At 44.7% G+C, this 18,256-nt stretch overlaps 1 protein-coding gene across 2 annotated transcripts in view; it reads right to left on the minus strand.

Moving 5' to 3' along the window:
* Window positions 1-450: 450 nt before the first annotated feature.
* The window catches only part of HACL2 (2-hydroxyacyl-CoA lyase 2), a 46,297-nt gene continuing 28,491 nt past the window's right edge, over window positions 451-18,256 (minus strand). For both annotated transcript variants that reach the window (XM_077457943.1, XM_077457942.1), the window contains exons 10-16: window positions 17,814-17,948; window positions 14,393-14,507; window positions 11,759-11,928; window positions 9,647-9,717; window positions 6,049-6,120; window positions 2,240-2,345; window positions 451-695 (exon numbers count right to left, since the gene is read on the minus strand). In XM_077457943.1, coding sequence (XP_077314069.1) covers window positions 517-695; window positions 2,240-2,345; window positions 6,049-6,120; window positions 9,647-9,717; window positions 11,759-11,928; window positions 14,393-14,507; window positions 17,814-17,948 — 848 coding nt within the window. In that variant the 3' untranslated portion in view covers window positions 451-516. The remainder of the gene's footprint in view (window positions 696-2,239; window positions 2,346-6,048; window positions 6,121-9,646; window positions 9,718-11,758; window positions 11,929-14,392; window positions 14,508-17,813; window positions 17,949-18,256) is intronic.

Consider the following 18,256-nt stretch of genomic DNA (forward strand, 5'->3'; position numbering starts at 1 on the left):
TTTATCAGCAGTGGTAGTCCTTTAGATTGGGAGAGATAGTTCTGCCATACGCAGCTTCAATGTGCCCATGTTGGCACAACCAGGCTCAACAAAAGTCAACTGTTCAGTTACCTTTCTTCAATGCAGCTGCATGGAAAATTGTCTGTTGCAAACAAAAGTTTTCATAACTGAAAACGTCAAGCATAAAGGTCTATCTTCTTTCCTCCCCTTATTTGCAGCATGTAGTTAAATAAATGTTTACCATTTCACATTACAATTATACAATACATATTAATCAGAAGCGCTCCGATTTCCCAAACAAGCAGTGAGCGACATAAATGTACCCATTAAAAGTTGAAAAATGTAATTTATAAAAATCTAGTGTCTTTCTAATCATTTTTAAGACTCTTCTAAATCTGAGACTGACAACCTTAAAAAAGATCAAATGAGAAGACTCAGAAATGAGAGAAGTTGAGCTATTAAAAATATATTTTTTCATTTCACAATCCTCAACATAAACAAAAGAAAAAAAAGCCTCTACACAGAGATGGACCCATCCCGAAAATTGGTCTTGCCTATTAGTACATTGAGGAGTGTGGCTTTCCCTTTCCTAGTGGCCTCCTGTGCTTCTTTGATGATGTCCTCTATTCGGTCTTCATCTTGCCGCGTGACCAAGAAACCCTTTCCACCAAACCCTTCTGCCACCACATGGTAATCTGAAGAAAAAAACACACAATAATGGGCTTTTTTGATACAGTCTTACAACAAAGAGAGGCAACAATGCAAAAAACAGCAGTGCCATGACTATAGGGCTTGAGACCAATATCCTTGCATACTAACAATATAAAATGGAGTGAACTGGTAAATTAAAAAAATAAAAATAGAACCAGCTACATGGGTTGCCATGACTATAGTCAAGTGACTAGATCAAATTCTAGCCAATCAGTAAAATGCTACAACAAAGGATTGAAGGTGGTTCCAAATGCAAAAAATATAAATGGTTACCAATAGTTATAAGAAACAAAAATCTTTCTAGGATACTGATCAGGAAGTACCCAACAGCCTTTGGGGAATTGTGTTTTCACATATTAGAAAGGATAGCCTGCCAATCAGATCTGCAGAAGTAATTTACAGGAGTCAAGGTGGCCCCAATGACCAACTGAAGGAAGGAACACAACAGCTCTTCAGCTAATTGAAGGGCAGGATTTATCTAGTGTCAACCGTTTGTGCAGCGCTTTACAAAATAGAAATGTGAACAAATCATAAAACTGTACAGAATAATAAGTCCTTTGAAAATTATATATATACACACATACATATACACATACATACATGAAGGAAATGTTTGATGTTTTATCAATAAAACATTTTTTTATTAGAAGATCAAAGTTTTACAGGAAGAATAAACCTTAAAAGAGAAATATGGGAATTTTTTTTTTCTTGAATCATATTTACCTAGGTGGGTGCAGCATCAGTCCGATGCAGCATCTGTCCCCCGCTAGCTCTAACACTGAGAACTGAGTGATCTAACACCACAGATCGCTCGGTTCTCAGAGCTCCCTGAGCAGAGAGCTGGTGACAGAGTCACAGACTCTCTGCTTTGCCCCCTCCTCACTTCACTGGAGCGCTGACCAGTGTAAGTAGTGGGAGAAGCCAGCTCAGGCTCTCAGCGGCTCAGTGGGAGGCTGAGCCAGGGGCTGGTCCAGGCATGTGGGCAGATCCTGACCATATGATCGCGATCTGTCCTGAGCCTGAACCTGCTCTGTGACATCAGCTGACAGAGGGCTTTAGCTTGCTGTCTGCTGAAACCAGGTCACAGGAGTGCAGAACCATCTTCACCCATGTGATCCACAGGGGAAGTACAGCCAAATGAGCTTTGACTGTACTACTCCTTTGAGGTGTTAAATAGTACATGTTTCACCAGTTTAAAGAACTGCATACAAAAAAATAAACAGCTTTGGAATTCATCTACTTGCTATCAATTGTGTAGTTTGCGGTTTGCCTGGGTATTTACTTAAAGCGGTAGTAAATTCTTATTATAAACTTATACCTACAGGTAAGGTGTGCATATCTTTAAAACTTGCGCCATTTAGAAGATATGCACATCAGCTGTAGCTGATGACGTCACCAGCGCATGCACAGTGACTCTGTATTCAAGGCACACAGTGAACTAAGATTCATCCATAGCAAAATATGTACAACATATCGCAGCATATATCTACTAGGTTTACTACTAAATCATGTATGGGAGAAGACTCACCATTGTACGCCAGACTGCAGGCAACATTGCTTCCAAGTAGAGGAACTTGTTCTCTAGAAATCTGGCTCCAACAAGCATCATTTCCAACAAGGGCAAGGACAGGGGTCTGAAAGAGGTCAATCATAAAGATCACATATACTTTCCTCAGCTACTATTTACTGTTCTGACGTTTCTCTGCTACTCTGCCACTACTTCCCGACTAAAGTCAAGGAATATGCAAACTCAAATCACGAAAAAACCTCAAATAAGCTTTAACATGTTAAGTCATTTTTGATCTCATTAAATCCGCTGCTTTTCATTAAAGATAATCTATGGTGACCCTGCCATGAAATTCCTTGTTCCTGTTGTAGGGTGACAAAACTCTCTCCCCCTGCCTTCAACTTCAGTGGAATGAACTTAAGAGGATAGTAGATTGAATGGCGCTGGGACCCTAGGTGGATTTTCCTGGGTACCTACAGTATAATTGGCACAATACTCTACTACTATTGTCCTGATGGGACATCTGGATAATGTGTAGGCCGATTCCATACGTCGACAGACCTCCTTGGAAAACCTCAAGCAACCAGTATAAAAGGTTGGATCAAAAATTTGGAGCTCCACACAAAAATGTAAAAAACCAAAATAGAGGGTTTTATTCCAAAACATATATAGTGAGCTCATGTAGCTTCTGATGGAGACTACAAGTGATGGTTTTAACCCATGTTAAAGCCCAACTTCAGGTAAATAAATAATTATCCCTTGCAGTGGGCATGTGCCCTCACTGAAAGGCTTAATTGCTCAGTTAGGTCTAGGGGAACAAAAGAGAGAGATATACAGTACGTACCTGATCCTACACTCCTTCCTGCAGCTAGACCGGCTCCTGCAGCTTCTGCACCCCCCCTGTGGCCTAGTGGTCTAGGATCTAGATGTAATCAGGACCAGAGCGGGGTTCATTGCCTTGCTCTGGATGGAATGACACTGAAGGACGGTTCACCAGGATCAGGTAGGTAAAAATGGTTTCTCCTCACCTCTAGACCTAATGCGCTATTAATAATTCCTGTGTGGACACGGGCCAACTGCAAGGAATAATATTTTAACTGCTCAGAGTTGGGCTTTATGCAGGCATGGCTCACTGTTGCCATCATCCGGAAACCCTCTCTAAAAAAATAATAATACATGTAGCCATTGGTGGAATAGGTGCATGTAAACTGGAAATGGCTGCTAAGTAAAGGAAGGTGTTAGGCAGCTCTCAGATACAACAAAGGATTCAAAAAAGGTAAAAACATTCATTATTCATAAAAAAAAAAAAAAAAAAGCAAGCATAGTCTTGTTCACTCAACGCTTTCTCAAATTAAGGGATAGATTCAGGTAGCAAATAACTCTATACACCCTGTTAGACTCCATAACCTGCAATTTATGGTCCATCCATGCAATGTTCAGCTAGCAGTGCCCTTACTAACTGCTTATTGCACCAAAGAGCTTTGTGATTGGCGCAAAGTTGGTCATATGACTTTTTTCTTTGGTCACTCTCTCTATTGAGCCTCCCTTGCTTCAGACTCCCAAAGCTGGCAGACCACATCACATATTAGTAAAGTGCATTGCTTTATAATTGTGCAAAACGTTTTACTTTTTTTTTTGTTTTACATTGTAGCCATACCGTTCATTTTTAAATATCCCCCTAATGTCTTACATCTTACTTCACATAAGAAAGGATCACAATCTGCTTTAACACAAGAAGATTTTAAAAGTTTATTTAGATTGTAATCTCTAAAACAGTAACTAAAGAGGGTCCCTTTTAGAACTCATTTGAGGGTTATTAAATTAATCCATAGCTGTGAATGGAGAGAGGTCCACTGAATACATTGAGCGTATCATCTTTGGGTACTACATACATTAAGGGGGGATATGATCAACATATACATAAGTGGTCCATATAGTGATCTTGGTGGTGAATTATTCACCTTAAGATCATCACAGAGGACAAGGGAGCACTCTTTACATCTGGAGGAAAAGAGATTTCATCTCCAAATCCGGAAAGGTTTCTTCACAGTAATACTCCCTCCAGAGGTGGTTCTGGCCAGCTCAGTAAATTGCTTTAATAAAGGCCTAGATTCTTTCCTAAATATACATATAACTGGGTACTAACATTTATAGGTAAAGTTAATCCAGGGAAAATCGGATCAGGAAGGAGTTTTTTCCCCTGCTGGAGCAAATTGGATCATGCTGTTTTTTTTTGCCTTCCTCTGGATCAACTGCAGGTTTTGGATTGTGTATATAGGATTGTATAATTTTTTTATCCTTTTTATTGGTTGGACTGGATGGTCTTGTGTCTTTTTTCCACCGGACTATGTAACATATCTATGTACAAACTTATAAAATCCTAATGGGTGCTGTTATTTGTACTGACTGGTGCTTACAGCTATATACGTACATACACACACATGCACGCACACACACTAACTTTGGGTTCTACAATCGATTTGGCACTCATATGAAAATAGATGGCATTTTTTCTAAAGCAGAGGTCTCTGAGCTTTTTAATCAAAGGGCCCATTTCCTGTACTTTGATATGGGGGGGGGGGGGGGACTGTGACCAGTGTGAGTAGAAAATGCCCCAGTATCAATGGAAGTAACCAATCATCATTGGTATAAGTGGGAAGAATGGTGCCCCATTGTTGGTGTCAGTGGAAGGAATAATGCCCGAAGGGCCGGATAAAGTCAAGCAAAGGGCGGCAGTCTGGAGAGTTTGGAGACCACCGATCTAAACTAAGAAAAATATTAGTACTGTCATTATTAATTTCTCCATCTAAAAATGTTAGCAAAATGTAAATTGTGTATGTATGGGACACGCAACACACTCTCCTCTCACAGTAATACTGATAACTAGGTATAAATGCTAGTTGCCTGGCTGTCAGACTCACCCTCTTGGCTCAATACGTTCTGATGCATAAACCAATGATTCAAGTAAAGGCTTCTTCTCAAGCTTCTGTCTCTGCACCTAGATGCCCTAGACCAGGGGTTTCCAAACGTTCTAAACAAAGGGCCACTTTACTGTCCTTAAAACTTTAGAGGGGCCGGACCATGACCAGTGGGAGTAGAAAATTCAGTGGGGGGCATAGTGCCCCATCACTGGTGACGGTGGGTGAAATGGCGCCCCATCATTGGCGTTGGTGGGTGAAATAGCGCCCCATCATTGGCGTCGGTGGGTGAAATAGCGCCCCATCATTGGCGTCGGTGGGTGAAATAGCGCCCCATCATTGGCGTCGGTGGGTGAAATAGCGCCCCATCATTGGCGTCGGTGGGTGAAATAGCGCCCCATCATTTGCGTCAGTGGGTGAAATAGTTCCCCCATTATTGGTGGTAGTAGGCAAAATAACCCCCCCCATCATTGATGTCAGTGGGTGAAATAGCCCCCAGCATTGGTGTCAGTGGGTGAAATAGCACTCAATCATTGGCATCAGTGGGTGAAATAGTGCACCATTATTGGTGTCAGTGGGGGGCATAGCGCCCCAAGGGCGAGATAAAAGCAAGCAAAAGGGCCACAACTGGCTGCTGGGCCGCAGTTTATGGACCACTGCCCTAGACCAGTAACTCAGAAAGAATTGATGCCAGAGAGAGCATTTTCAAAACGTGGTCAACAATGGCTTGTCTTTCTCTCATTTATGCCAAAAAGGTAGAACAGGGACTGGAGTATTACTGACAGCACATAGCAGGGGAACACTGACAATCTGACAGACTACAATGCTCATACATTGGCCGCCATACAGCATTTGTGTGTAAACACTAAAAGATTTAATTTTCTAAAAACAATTGATAAAATTAAAAGTTACCTTATGGCGTGTGTATGTATCAAACTCTACAATACTGTAACCCAAAGAGCCATCACCAAATATAATCCACACCTAAAACAAAACAAACAAACATTATCCTGCATTCAATTACCCAGATTAAACATCACAAGCAATAAGGTCCAGGGGCCTAAAGCCTAAATCCATCCTTCCAAAAAAAGAAGGGCCCAGCAGGTATTAAAATAAAAATGGAGCTCTGCAATACTCACCATATCTTTGGTGCTGTCAGTTCAGAAAGTCCTCTCTGAGGTCCAGTGCCGCTTGTCTTCCAGGCTGAACGATACCCAGGGATTCATTTATTGCAAGGTCTGGTGTAGCTGTGCACTATAACCAATCAGCTTCTAATTCTCCAGTTTTAGTGTCTCAATCCCTTCCAGTGTCATTGGATCCACTTCCTGCGAGCCCAGGCGGTCATGGACATGCCCACCGAGGTGGGGTCATCAAGCTGGCCTGAGGTCACTTTACTTCTGAGAAGTGCGGCACCCAGAGTTCATTTATGCCGCGTACACACGATCGGACTATCCGGCGGACTTAATCTGGTGGACAAACCACCAGACTTTGCAGCTGAGGTCCGTCGGACTATCTGAACGAGCAGACCTACAATGTACCCCATACTCATTAACACAGGGTGGGGGGCCGGTATCTGGGGGCCCCATTATTAAAGGGGGCTCTTGGATTCCGATAAGCCCCCCCGCCCGCAGACCCCCGACAACCAACGGCCAGGGTTGTCAGGAAGAGGCCCTTGTCCTCATCAACATGGGGACAAGGTGCTTTGGGGTGGGGGGCCGCTGGGCCCCCCCTTTCCCCAAAGCACCCCCCATGTTGAGGGCACGCGGCCTGGTACGGTTCAAGAGGGGGGGCGCTAGCTCATCCCCATCCCCTTTCCTGACCGGCCGGGCTGCATGCTAGGATAAGGGTCTGCTATGGACTTTGGGGGGACCCCCACGCCGTTTTTTCCGCGTAGGGCTTCCCCTTTAAATCCATACGATACAGCCATAGGCAACGGGGCTAGCGAGGCGTCAATCTCGCCGATGGAATCTGCGACATTCACTTCCTTCGCTAGTCCCATCTACCTGGAGCCATGTTCAAAATGAACAGACTTTACTCCAGTGTGTGGGCAAGTCCGTTCATTTCAAAAGTCTGGCAGACTAGCACACAGACAGGCAGATTGTCTGCCAGACTGCCGAATCCGGCGGACAATTTTGAGTCAAAACTTCTAAGTCCGCCGGACTTTTGGAAAGAAAAAGTCCACAGGAGCCCACACACGGGCGGATTGTCCGGCGGACTTAGTCCGATCGTGTGTACGCGACATCAGAATGTGCTGTGCAGTCCAGGAGTAAGGACTGAGGAGAAGAAGATGAATCCACAAGACTGCAGGAAAAAGGCATTAAGAAATTGATGAGGGCAAAATGCATTTCATTTGCAATTCTCTACTCAACCTGCCCCTTTATGTTTTCGGAGATTGAGTCTCTGTTGTGAGATAACTCTCTGGTGTAAGCTCAATCTACCATATACAAAGTCCTTCATCATATACATGAGGGCATTGACAAACCTATAGAGTGTTAGCATGGGGAGGTTCTGAGGACTGGGGGGACATTTGGGAATACCTTGGGAATACCTCATGCAATAATTGGTCTCTCCAAAGGGTATATTTTATCCCCCAAAGACTGCACAGAATTATCATGGAAAAGTTGGTGTTGTCCAATGGATCCAGCCACATTTCTACATATTTTGGGAATGTCCAGTCATTAGGCCCTTTTGGGCAGATGTCTAAGTATATTTGTTTTGTCACAACTGTTTCGGTACCCTTATCAACTGATATCTATATACAGGGTCTTGTTCATTCCCTGGCCATGTCCAGAGCAATGAGAACTATGCTGGGACTGTTACTATTCTACGCTCGTAAGTCTATTCTGCTTACATGGAAATCCCCTCAGGCTCTACATCTGATTTCTGGAAGTCCATAGTTAATAAAATGGTACCATTGTATAAATATACATACGAGTCTAGAGGATGCGCTAAAAAATGTTTCCAACGTCTGGGATGTTTGGATCATATCCAAGGAGACGGTGGTTTCTGTCCCCATGTCCCCCTAGCACTTCTGGTATTATTTCCGTGGTAGTGGTTATGGCTAATTCCGAGCGTCAGAGCTCTGTAGGAGCAATTCTCTTTGTATGTTATTTATTGTGCCTTCAGTGGAGCAAATGTATTTGCTCTAGGGCATTGGTTGACATACCAAGTGTGTTTTGTGTCAATTTATTTTGTAAGGTTATATTGTGTTTGTAGAAGCCTTGGTATGCCCAATAGGCTTCTTTTTGTATAACTATGCCTTTTGAAAGAAAAAAATAAAAATTGATGGGGGACTTTAAAGAAGAGGTACTGGAAAAAAAAAAAAAAAAAGCTGGATTGGACTTTAATAACCAACAAGACCAATAGAAACTGAAGTATGAAAAACATAGATCTTGTAAAAACTTCACTTTTTTTGCCATTCCTGGAGGGCATTCTTGTCTTCCTGGTTGAATGACACCCAGCGTCATTGGATCCACGTTCTGTGAGCCCAGGCTGTCATGGACACACCCACTAAGGTGGTGTCATCATGCTGACCTGCGCTCACTGTACTCCTGGGAAGTGTGGCAGTCAAAATTCTTTAAGAAAGTGCTGTGCTGGCCAGGCGTAAGGACTGCCTACCACCAGAGGAGAAGAAGATGGACCTACAACATCAGAATGCCCACAGGACTGCAAGCAATAAAAACATGATGGCTTTAATGACGGAAGATTGAAAACAGCTGGGAGTAAGGCGTGGAAGTAATCAACTGAAGAATTCAACGAGGCCAATGGAAACTGAAGTATAATTAATCATAGATACAGTCATGCCCTGTACACGTGATCGCATTTTCCAGCAACAAATGTGGGATGTGAGCTTACTGGCGGAAAATCTGACCGTGTGTATGCTTCATCGCACAAAAGTCTACACATGCTAGGAATCAAGTACAAGCCGGAAGCGCTTGGTCTTGTAAAACTAGTGTTCGTAATGGAGATAGCACATGACTATTGAACTTCCTTTTTATCGGCTCGCTGTACCTCTTGTACGTCACTATGTTTGTAATTGTTGGCCAACATTTGTGTGACCGTGTGTATGCAAGACAAGTTGGAACCAATAACCTACGAACAAAATTCCAGAGTTTGGTTGTCGGAAAGTCCGATCGTGTGTACGGGGCATAAGGGCTTCTGATATTTATTTATTTTTGCTATTTTTTGAGCAGTTTGTTGTTTTGGGACAGTGACTCAAAATGCATTAAAATCAATAAATCAGCATAGAAAAAATTCCCCTACAATAAATCAGCATAGCAGCCAGGTCAATATAATTTTTATAAAGTGCAATGGCAATAGTATTCACCCAGCTCCTCTATGTTGTTTCATACCCAAGTTCCACATTTGTTTCCAAATGCGGAGGAGTCAATACAAAAAATAAATTGATCTGCACCTGTTCTATCATAATCTCTAACTAAAGCCCAGACAAGCAAAAAAAAAAAAAATTTAAATTAGGTTCATAAACATTAAAGGTTTAGCATATCAATACCTCAGATTCTGGACGACAAAGTTTAGCTCCCAAAGCAAATCCTCCTCCAACACCAAGAGTACCGAAAGCACCTACAATCAACACGTTTAATGTGAATCTTATTGGTTCTTACATATACTGATCTTGGTAAAGAAATATAGACTGTTCATCTATCAGTGTGAATTATAAGAATTTTTTTTTTTATCATAATGATTTATTACAGGTACTTGTATAGCGCTGACAATTTACATATATATTGTACATTCATCTCAGTCCCTCAAGGAGCTTACAATCTAAGGTCTCTAACTCACATTCATACATACACATACTAGGGCCAATTTAGACAGGAGACAATTTACCTCCCAGCATGTCTTTGGAGTGTGGGAGGAAACCGGAGCACCCGGAGGAAACCCACGCAGGCGAAGGGAGAACATACAAACTCCAGGTAGGTAGTGCCGTGGTTGGGATTCAAACCAGTGACCCTAGTATCATACTTTAATTTTAAATAATGCAACAGGAATGGGCTACCAGACATGATCCGACTCAGCAGGAGGGAGGGGCCAGAAGCGCTGGCAGGGGACCTGAGAAGAGGAGGAGGATCTGGGCTGTTTTGTGCAAAACCACTGCAGAATCAGGTAAGTATAACATGTTTATTATTTAAAAACAAACAGCTTACCTGTAAAATTATTTTCTTTTAGGTTCATCATGGGACACAGAGCCATAGTAATTACTATGTGGGTTATAAGCCACCTTCAGGTGATGGACACTGGCACACCCTAAACAGGAAGTTGCCTCCCTATATAACCCCTCCCATACAGGGAGCAGCTCAGTTTTTTCGCCAGTGTCTAAGATGTTGGTCGCGAGTGAAGATGTGCTCTGAGGAACACCAGGAGGGATCCTCGATTTAAATAGCCTCCACAAGACCAGATCCATCCAAAGTGCCACTGAGGCCAAAGTGGATGGTACCTGGACCTCGTATACGAAGAGCGAGGTTTTGCCTGTAACGCCTCCCTTTGTAGGGCTTTACCCTGGGATCCAGGGCTTTGGTCATGTTTACATTACCTAAAGTTTCTCCTGGCGGGGTGCTAATACAGGTCCAAGGGTGTGGAACCTCGATAAAAAGGGACCCAGTCCTTGAAGGTTTACTAAAGCAGCCCTCCGTGATGGTTGAAGTTTGCATCTGTCTGTTACAGCAGTATCCTGCGGCGAGGATAAGGTAAGGGAAGAAGCATAGGAACTGAAAAAGTCCACCTATGATTTTTCTTCCTTAGGGAAAAAATGTTGTCATGCCTTAAATCCTCCACTAGAGGGAGTATATGCACATACCTTAAGCTGTTGTCTTCACTTAAGCTCAGTGTCAGTCCATGTGTGGCAGCAGCAGCTTGCACAGTGGGGATTCCTCTTGCAGGTAAGAGATCTGCCATCCTGCATTTCTCTCAGAGGCGGAGGTCCTGGTTTTGGCTCCAGAAGTTTTACTCTCCTGCCAGGGGTCTTTGGGCTCTGCCTCTCTCCCCCCCCCCCCCGGTGTTGGGTCTGTGGGACCCGAAGGCCACCCGCACATGGGGAACATTTAAAATTTCAACGAAAAAAGGGGGGAGGGGGGCGGATTGTATGCACTAATTACTGTGTAAATGACACTGCCAGGGAAGAGGTTAAACACAAGGGGATAATCAAGGGCTTAAGTGTGTCCTAAGGGAGTGATTCTAACTGTGGGGGGATGGGCTACCACTGACACGACAGCGATCACTGCTCCCGATGACGGGGAGCAGTAGATCTGTCATGTCACTAGGCAGAACAGGGAGATGCCCGTTCTGCCGTGACACGGGCATACATCAAGTCCGCGGGACCTACGGGCATGATCAAGGAGTATGCTGCGCGCAAGTGCCCACAATGCCACATCTTAAAGGGGACGTACAGGTGCACCCGTGCCATTGTGCCAATGTATATCGCCGTACACTGGTCAGCAAGCGGTTAATGCCAACGATAACCCAATACATTCATTTGCTCATTCTTCTAAAACTGTATTAAAAACATGAATGGTAGAATCTGTAATGTGCAACAACATGGGCAGGTTATCTTGTAGACACCTTCCATTGTTGGGCTCACATGTACTTCACAATAAGTAGCAGTTACCTGGATCCAGCCAGCACAAAGGTCCTCTTGGTCGAAGGATGTAGGCCGCACTCCCTACAAAATCTCCTCCATCTGCAACAATGATGCTGTCCTCCGCCATCGCTTCATCCACCACATGGAGCACTTTCAAGGGATTCAGGTGTCTCTCCGTCTTCTCTTCAGATTTTCCCCTGGGGTGAAAAGGCAACTCTTTATTGTGGAAAAAAACGGTCTGGTTCACAAAACTTACTAAAATGTAAATGGTTAAACAACTGACTTAATCTCTTGACATTTCCTATATACACACTGTGTGACCAAAACTTTGCACACCTATTCTGGATCAATGACTCCCAAAGCCAGAGACAGCCAGGCAACTATACATTCACATAAGGGAAGTAGGTCCACTATATGCCCAACAGTCTGTGGACACCTGACCATCACCCCTACTACATGTATAAAGAATGAGGACACCTCCTCCAAATTATTAAAATGGTTCTAATGCCTTAGTGCTGTCCAATCAGGTCCACCTGTCTGTTTTTCAAGTGGACCTGATCGAATCCTCCATTCACCCCTATAGAGCGGCGGATGTCAGCGGTAACACGTCTGCTGACATGGATGGTGGTTGTATTTTCCATCCATTTGGCTGATCGGATTGGATGAACACGGACAGGAGGTCCATTTCTATGTGATTTCCTCATAAGAGGAAAGTGGGACTGGGTCGGTTTCTGCTCCGCACAGTGAGCGCAGATGGACCTGTTATGCGGCCTGCTCAGTGGGGATCAGAGGAGCGTTCCCCCACTGAGCTAGCGGAGTCAGCCAAATGAAGGTGCCTGTGTGAAAGGGGCCTTAAGGTTTTTTTTTACCTTAATGCATTCTCTGGAATAAAGTAGATTGTAAAGTCTTTTATTTTTTTTAAATAACAAAGAGGTTATACTTATCTGCCTTATGCAGTGGTTTTGCACAGAGCAGCCCGGATCCTCCTCTTTTCAGGTGCCTCGTAGGTTCTCCTGGCCCCTCCCTCCTGTCGAATGCCCCCACAGCAAGCAGCTTGCTATTGGGGCACCCGAGCCAAGCTGCAGCTCCGTGTTTCCAGACAGTTTTGATTGGCTAACTTACTTTGATTGACGGCAGTGGGAGCCAATAGCACCACTGCAGTGTCTCAGCCAATCAGGAGGGAGAGTCCCAGACGGCTGAGGGACTCGTGGGCATCGCTGGATAGAGATGGGGCTCGGGTAAGTATTAGGCTGCCGACACAAAAGGCTTTTTATCTTAATGTATAAGGGGACCCAAGAAGAGGAGGATCGGGGCTACTCTGCAAATCCACTGCACAGAGCAGGCAGGTATAACATGCTTGTTATTTTAATTTAAAAAATGGAAAAACTTTATTACTTTTACCACTTGCCGACTGCTGCACGCCTATATACATCAGTACAATGGCAGCGGTGGACATACCTGTATGTCCCCTTTAGGCGGGGATAGCAGGCGTGCACCCGCCACGTACAGCGTGCCCGTGCCCGAGGGACCGGTGAACTCAACGTCTGCTGGTCTCTTGGCGATCGTGTCATGGAGCGGCAGAACGGAAAAATGTAAACAGGGCATTTCCCCGTTCTGCCTTGTGTCATGACAGAGATCCTGTCATCGGGAGCAGTGATCACTGTCATGTGACTTGAAGTCCATCCCACCCACAGTCAGAATCACTCCCTAGGACATACTTAACCCCTTCATCGCCCCCTAGTGGTTAACCCCTTTCCTACCAGTGTCATTTACACAGTAATCATTCAGATTTTTATAGCACTGATTGCTGTATAAATGTTAATGGTCCCAAAACAGTGTCAAAAATGTCCGAAATGTCCGCCATAATGTCACAGTCCCGATAAAAATGGCAGATCGCCGCCATTACTAATAAAAAAAAAATTAATAATAAAAATCCATAAAACTATCCCCTATTTTGTAGACGCTATAACTTTTGTGCAAACCAATCAATATACGCTTATTGCGATTTTTTTTTTAACAAAAATATATACAAGAATACATATCGGCCTAAACTGAGGAAAATTATTTTTTTATATATATTTTTTTGGGGGGATCTTTATTATAGCAAAAAGTAAAAAATATTGTTTTTTTTCAACATTGACGCTCTTTTTTTTGTTTACAGCGCAAAAAATAAAAACCGCAGAGGTGATCAAATACCACCAAAAGAAAGTTCTATTTGTGTAAAAAAAGGACGGCAATTTTGTTTGGGTACAATGTCGCACGACCGAGCAATCAATTGTCAGTTAATGCGACACAGTGCCGAAGCGCAAAAAGTATTCTGGTCAGGAAGGGGGTAAAATCTTCTGGGGCTCAAGCGGTTAAATTCAGGCGTTTCTAGTGATGGCCACTATTAAATACTGCAGCATATAAAGCCATTTTAGGCAACTGATCTCTTCCACTCCGGAATAGGATGCTCAGCAAGCTGATATAGGTGTGATGGTCAGGTTGCCAAAAACCTTTTGCCCGTGTTGTGCAAATTAGAAAACGTGACAGCCTGCGATAAACCCGATGAAAGAGGATGTATAAAAGGACATCAGAACACTATGTGGCTGGTCCACCGAGATATTCTGAGGATTGGAAACCTAAATGAAACTGGCCAAAGGTCAACTATGGACGCATTACTGGTTGGCTTTCTCTTTGGTTTCATCTCCTGACTTCAGGCCCTCTGGCCAGTCCTTGGGACAGGTGTATCCTTTCAGTCCTTCCGCGAGTTGGGCGATGAAAGAACCGGCGTCTCCTGGAAATGAAGAAGACCAGAATATAGTAAGTATATCGGAGGATTACAACTAAAGAAATACATTAAATGGTGACTAAAGGAAATCACAACAGGCCACTGGAGTACAGATAACTACATCCATGTGTGGATAAGATACTAACGTTTTCAGCAGTAGACTGTGCTCCTGTGCTTATATCAGAAGGTAAAGCCGAAGTCCACTTTTTAGAACAGGTCACACTCGTATTTCGAGTGGAAGGTGTTCCAGCCCCCTACCCTCACCCGAGTGCCCTCCCTGTGACAGTGGGCAGGAGATCCTCTCCACTGCAGCCGCTGTCGCATTTTAAATCATCGTACACAACTGCGTCATTCATTCATAGGGATCTGTTTACCGCCTTACCCTGGGTGTTGACCCCTTTTGGGGGTGTTGACATAATGGGCATTGGTAGGCATCACTGATTGCACTTGCAGGCATTTGCACTGATAGGCATATTTCCCTGGTGGTCCTGGGTGGGCATCCGTGGGGGGGCTGCACTGATAAACAATCAGCACAGACCCCTCCCCTGCCAGGAGAGCAGCCGATTGGCTCTCCTCTACTTGCGTCTGTCAGACGTGAGTGAAGAAAAGCTAATCAACGGCTCTTCCTGTTTACATCGTGATCAGCTGTGATTGGACACAGCTGATCACATGGTAAAGAGCCTCCGTCAGAGGCTCTTTACTATGATCGGTGTATCAGACTGACCTCCGATCGGTGCTCAAGAGCAGTCGTTCTGGGAGGACGTCATATGACACCTGCCTAGCTGTCATTTGATGGCTGGCAGGCGCGAGGCGGTCCACTTTCAATCTTGTTTTGAATGCGTCTTTTAAATTCATAATGTGACTATAGGTCAGCCTCATAGCTAAACTCCAGGAACACCGCTAAATGCAAAAACACGAAACACATACATGGGAGCCGCCTTAGATTTTGTCAATTTTAGATTTGTATTCCTGTCCATCCAAACCGGATATTTACAAAGCTCTGCCCACAGCACAGCCCTGCCTAGTCTGCTCACATAAATTGTAATAACATCTTTGCCATTCTGAAGCTTCCCTCCAACCACTTTGCATATTATTTTATATATAATGTGATTCTGTACTTGCCAAATATGCTGCACAAATTTCCCTCCACTGAGTCTGGCTGCAGCCATTTTAACTGTGGGCAGCTGAAACTGCCGCCCGTTCACTTGCTGGATTTACACAGACACACAGAGGTACACCTCCAGCTCTGCAGCTCTCATTGGCCCTCTTATGACTCACCCCCCTCCCTTGCTGGCAAACTCTCAGGAGAGTTAGAGAGAGAGCTCTGCATGATGTCATGAGCCTAGACTAATGACCAGACAAGAAACAGAAAGTGGGCTGTATAAGGTATTTACTGGCAGAAAAAAAAATACTATCCAATGTTAAAACAAGGGCACAAGATAGAATAGATGGAAAGATGAAAAAAATGACTGAAGTTCCACTTTAACCCAAAAAATAATATATTGCAGCTTTCAAATCGTTGGATTTGGTGGTTAAATTTGTATTTTTTTTAGGCTTTTTTTTCTCTTCTTGTAATCCACTGTACAGAAGAGCTCAGACTGGGAGCAGCACAAATAGCAAATCAGGAATGATCTTGGTGTTCATATGCCAACAAGAAACATTCTGATGGGGGGGGGGGAGAGCGCGAGAGAGAGAGAGAGAGAGAGAGAGCGCGAGAGAGAGCGCGAGAGAGAGCGCGAGAGAGCGCGCGAGAGAGAGCGCGAGAGAGCGCGAGAGAGAGCGAGAGAGAGAGAGCGCGAGAGAGAGCGCGAGAGAGAGAGCGCGAGAGAGAGCGAGAGAGAGAGAGCGCGAGAGAGAGCGAGAGAGAGAGAGCGCGAGAGAGAGCGAGAGAGAGAGAGCGAGAGAGAGAGAGCGCGAGAGAGAGAGCGCGAGAGAGAGCGCGAGAGAGAGCGCGAGAGAGAGAGAGCGCGAGAGAGAGAGCGCGAGAGAGAGCGCGAGAGAGAGCGCGAGAGAGAGCGCGAGAGAGCGCGAGAGAGAGAGAGAGAGAGAGAGAGAGAGCGCGAGAGAGAGCGCGAGAGAGAGCGCGAGAGAGAGCGCGAGAGAGAGCGCGAGAGAGAGCGCGAGAGAGCGCGCGAGAGAGCGCGCGAGAGAGCGCGCGAGAGAGAGCGCGAGAGAGAGCGCGAGAGAGAGCGCGAGAGAGAGCGCGAGAGAGAGCGCGAGAGAGAGCGCGAGAGAGCGAGAGCGAGCGCGAGAGCGAGCGCAAACGAGAGCGAGAGAGAGAGAGCGAGAGCGCGAGAGAGAGCGAGAGCGCGAGAGCGAGAGAGAGCGCGAGAGCGAGAGAGAGAGCGCGAGAGCGAGAGAGAGAGAGCGCGAGAGCGAGAGAGAGAGAGCGCGAGAGCGAGAGAGAGAGAGAGAGAGCGCGAGAGCGAGATGTGCCGCTTCTGTCCAATAACAGACTGGGGGAGGGGCAAGACCTGTAAATGCAACTTAAAGCGGAACTTCAGTGATTTTTTTTAATCTTTCCATCTATTATATCTTCTGCCTTTGCTTCACTGGACTCATCCATCCACAACCAACAGGGTGGAATGCCGATTCCCAGAGAGGGGGGCGGGGGGGGGGGGGGGTACCACTTTTCACACTATATACAATTTTAAAATGTTGAACCAAGTCTATGTTAAGATTGTACTATATCTCTTTCTTTACCATTTTTAAATGACAAAAACAATTTTTTGCAATAAATGATTTTATAATTAATATCATTTTTGATTGCCTTAAAAATCCGACGTAAGAAGGACAGGGTTTAAAAACTTTGGATAGCAAAACATTTTTTTTCTGCCAGTAAATCCCTTATACAGCACATTTCTTGTTTCTTGTCTGGTCATTAGCCTAGGCTGATGACATCATGCACAGCTCTCTCTTGCGAGAGTTTGCCAGGAAGGGAGAGTGGATGAGTCATAAGAGGACCAATGAGAGCTGCAGAGCTGTGTGTGTGTGTGTCTGTAAATCCAGGAAGTGAACAGACAGCAGCTTCAGCTGCCCACAGTTAAAATGGCTGCAGCCAGTTTCAGTGGAGGGAGATTTCTGCAGCGTATTTGGCAAGTACAGAATCACAGTGTATATAAAATAATATGAAAAGTGGTTGGAGGGAAGCTTCGGAATGGCAAAGATGTTTTTATTACAAATTATGTGACCAGAGTGCAGTTCCTCTTTAATGACTCCATAGTGTACGGAAGGGTAATAAATGGACTGAAATCCATTCTGTATGTTAGTGACATTTATCAGGTTTCTCATATGTGGCAATCAAGAAATTACCCTGAATAGCAACAGCCGGCTTCCAAAACATATCAGAGTTCTTCAAAAGCTGAGACTTGTCCCTATTCACAGCGATGATTTTACTGCGTCTGTTCAGAACGCGACCGTACGAAAGGCGGAAATCACACACAGTGCCTGGAAGAAGAACAAACATCGAAGGGAAGTTATTTTGTGAAAAGAGATTTTGGGAAGCAGATAAAGAAAAGCATTCTTCCTACATGGATAATAAATACGTATGACGGGTACTGCGAAGTGCGCCCATTGTTCTATGTCAGCTCCCAGTCTAGGCCAGAGTCTCAAACTGGCAGCATTCTTCTATGGGCAGACCAGACAGGGTGTCGGGGTGGGGGGGGGGGGGGGGGGGGGTGGACTAAAGGCAAATAGCCTGTGCAGGTTGCAGGAGCAGTCACTCTCTGAAGGGGAATGTGCTCCAAGCTTAGTAA

The sequence above is a fragment of the Lithobates pipiens genome, unplaced genomic scaffold, assembly GCF_037356315.1.
Source record: "Lithobates pipiens isolate NorthernLeopardFrog02 unplaced genomic scaffold, aLitPip1_a1.2 Scaffold_27, whole genome shotgun sequence".
NCBI lineage: Eukaryota > Metazoa > Chordata > Amphibia > Anura > Ranidae > Lithobates > Lithobates pipiens.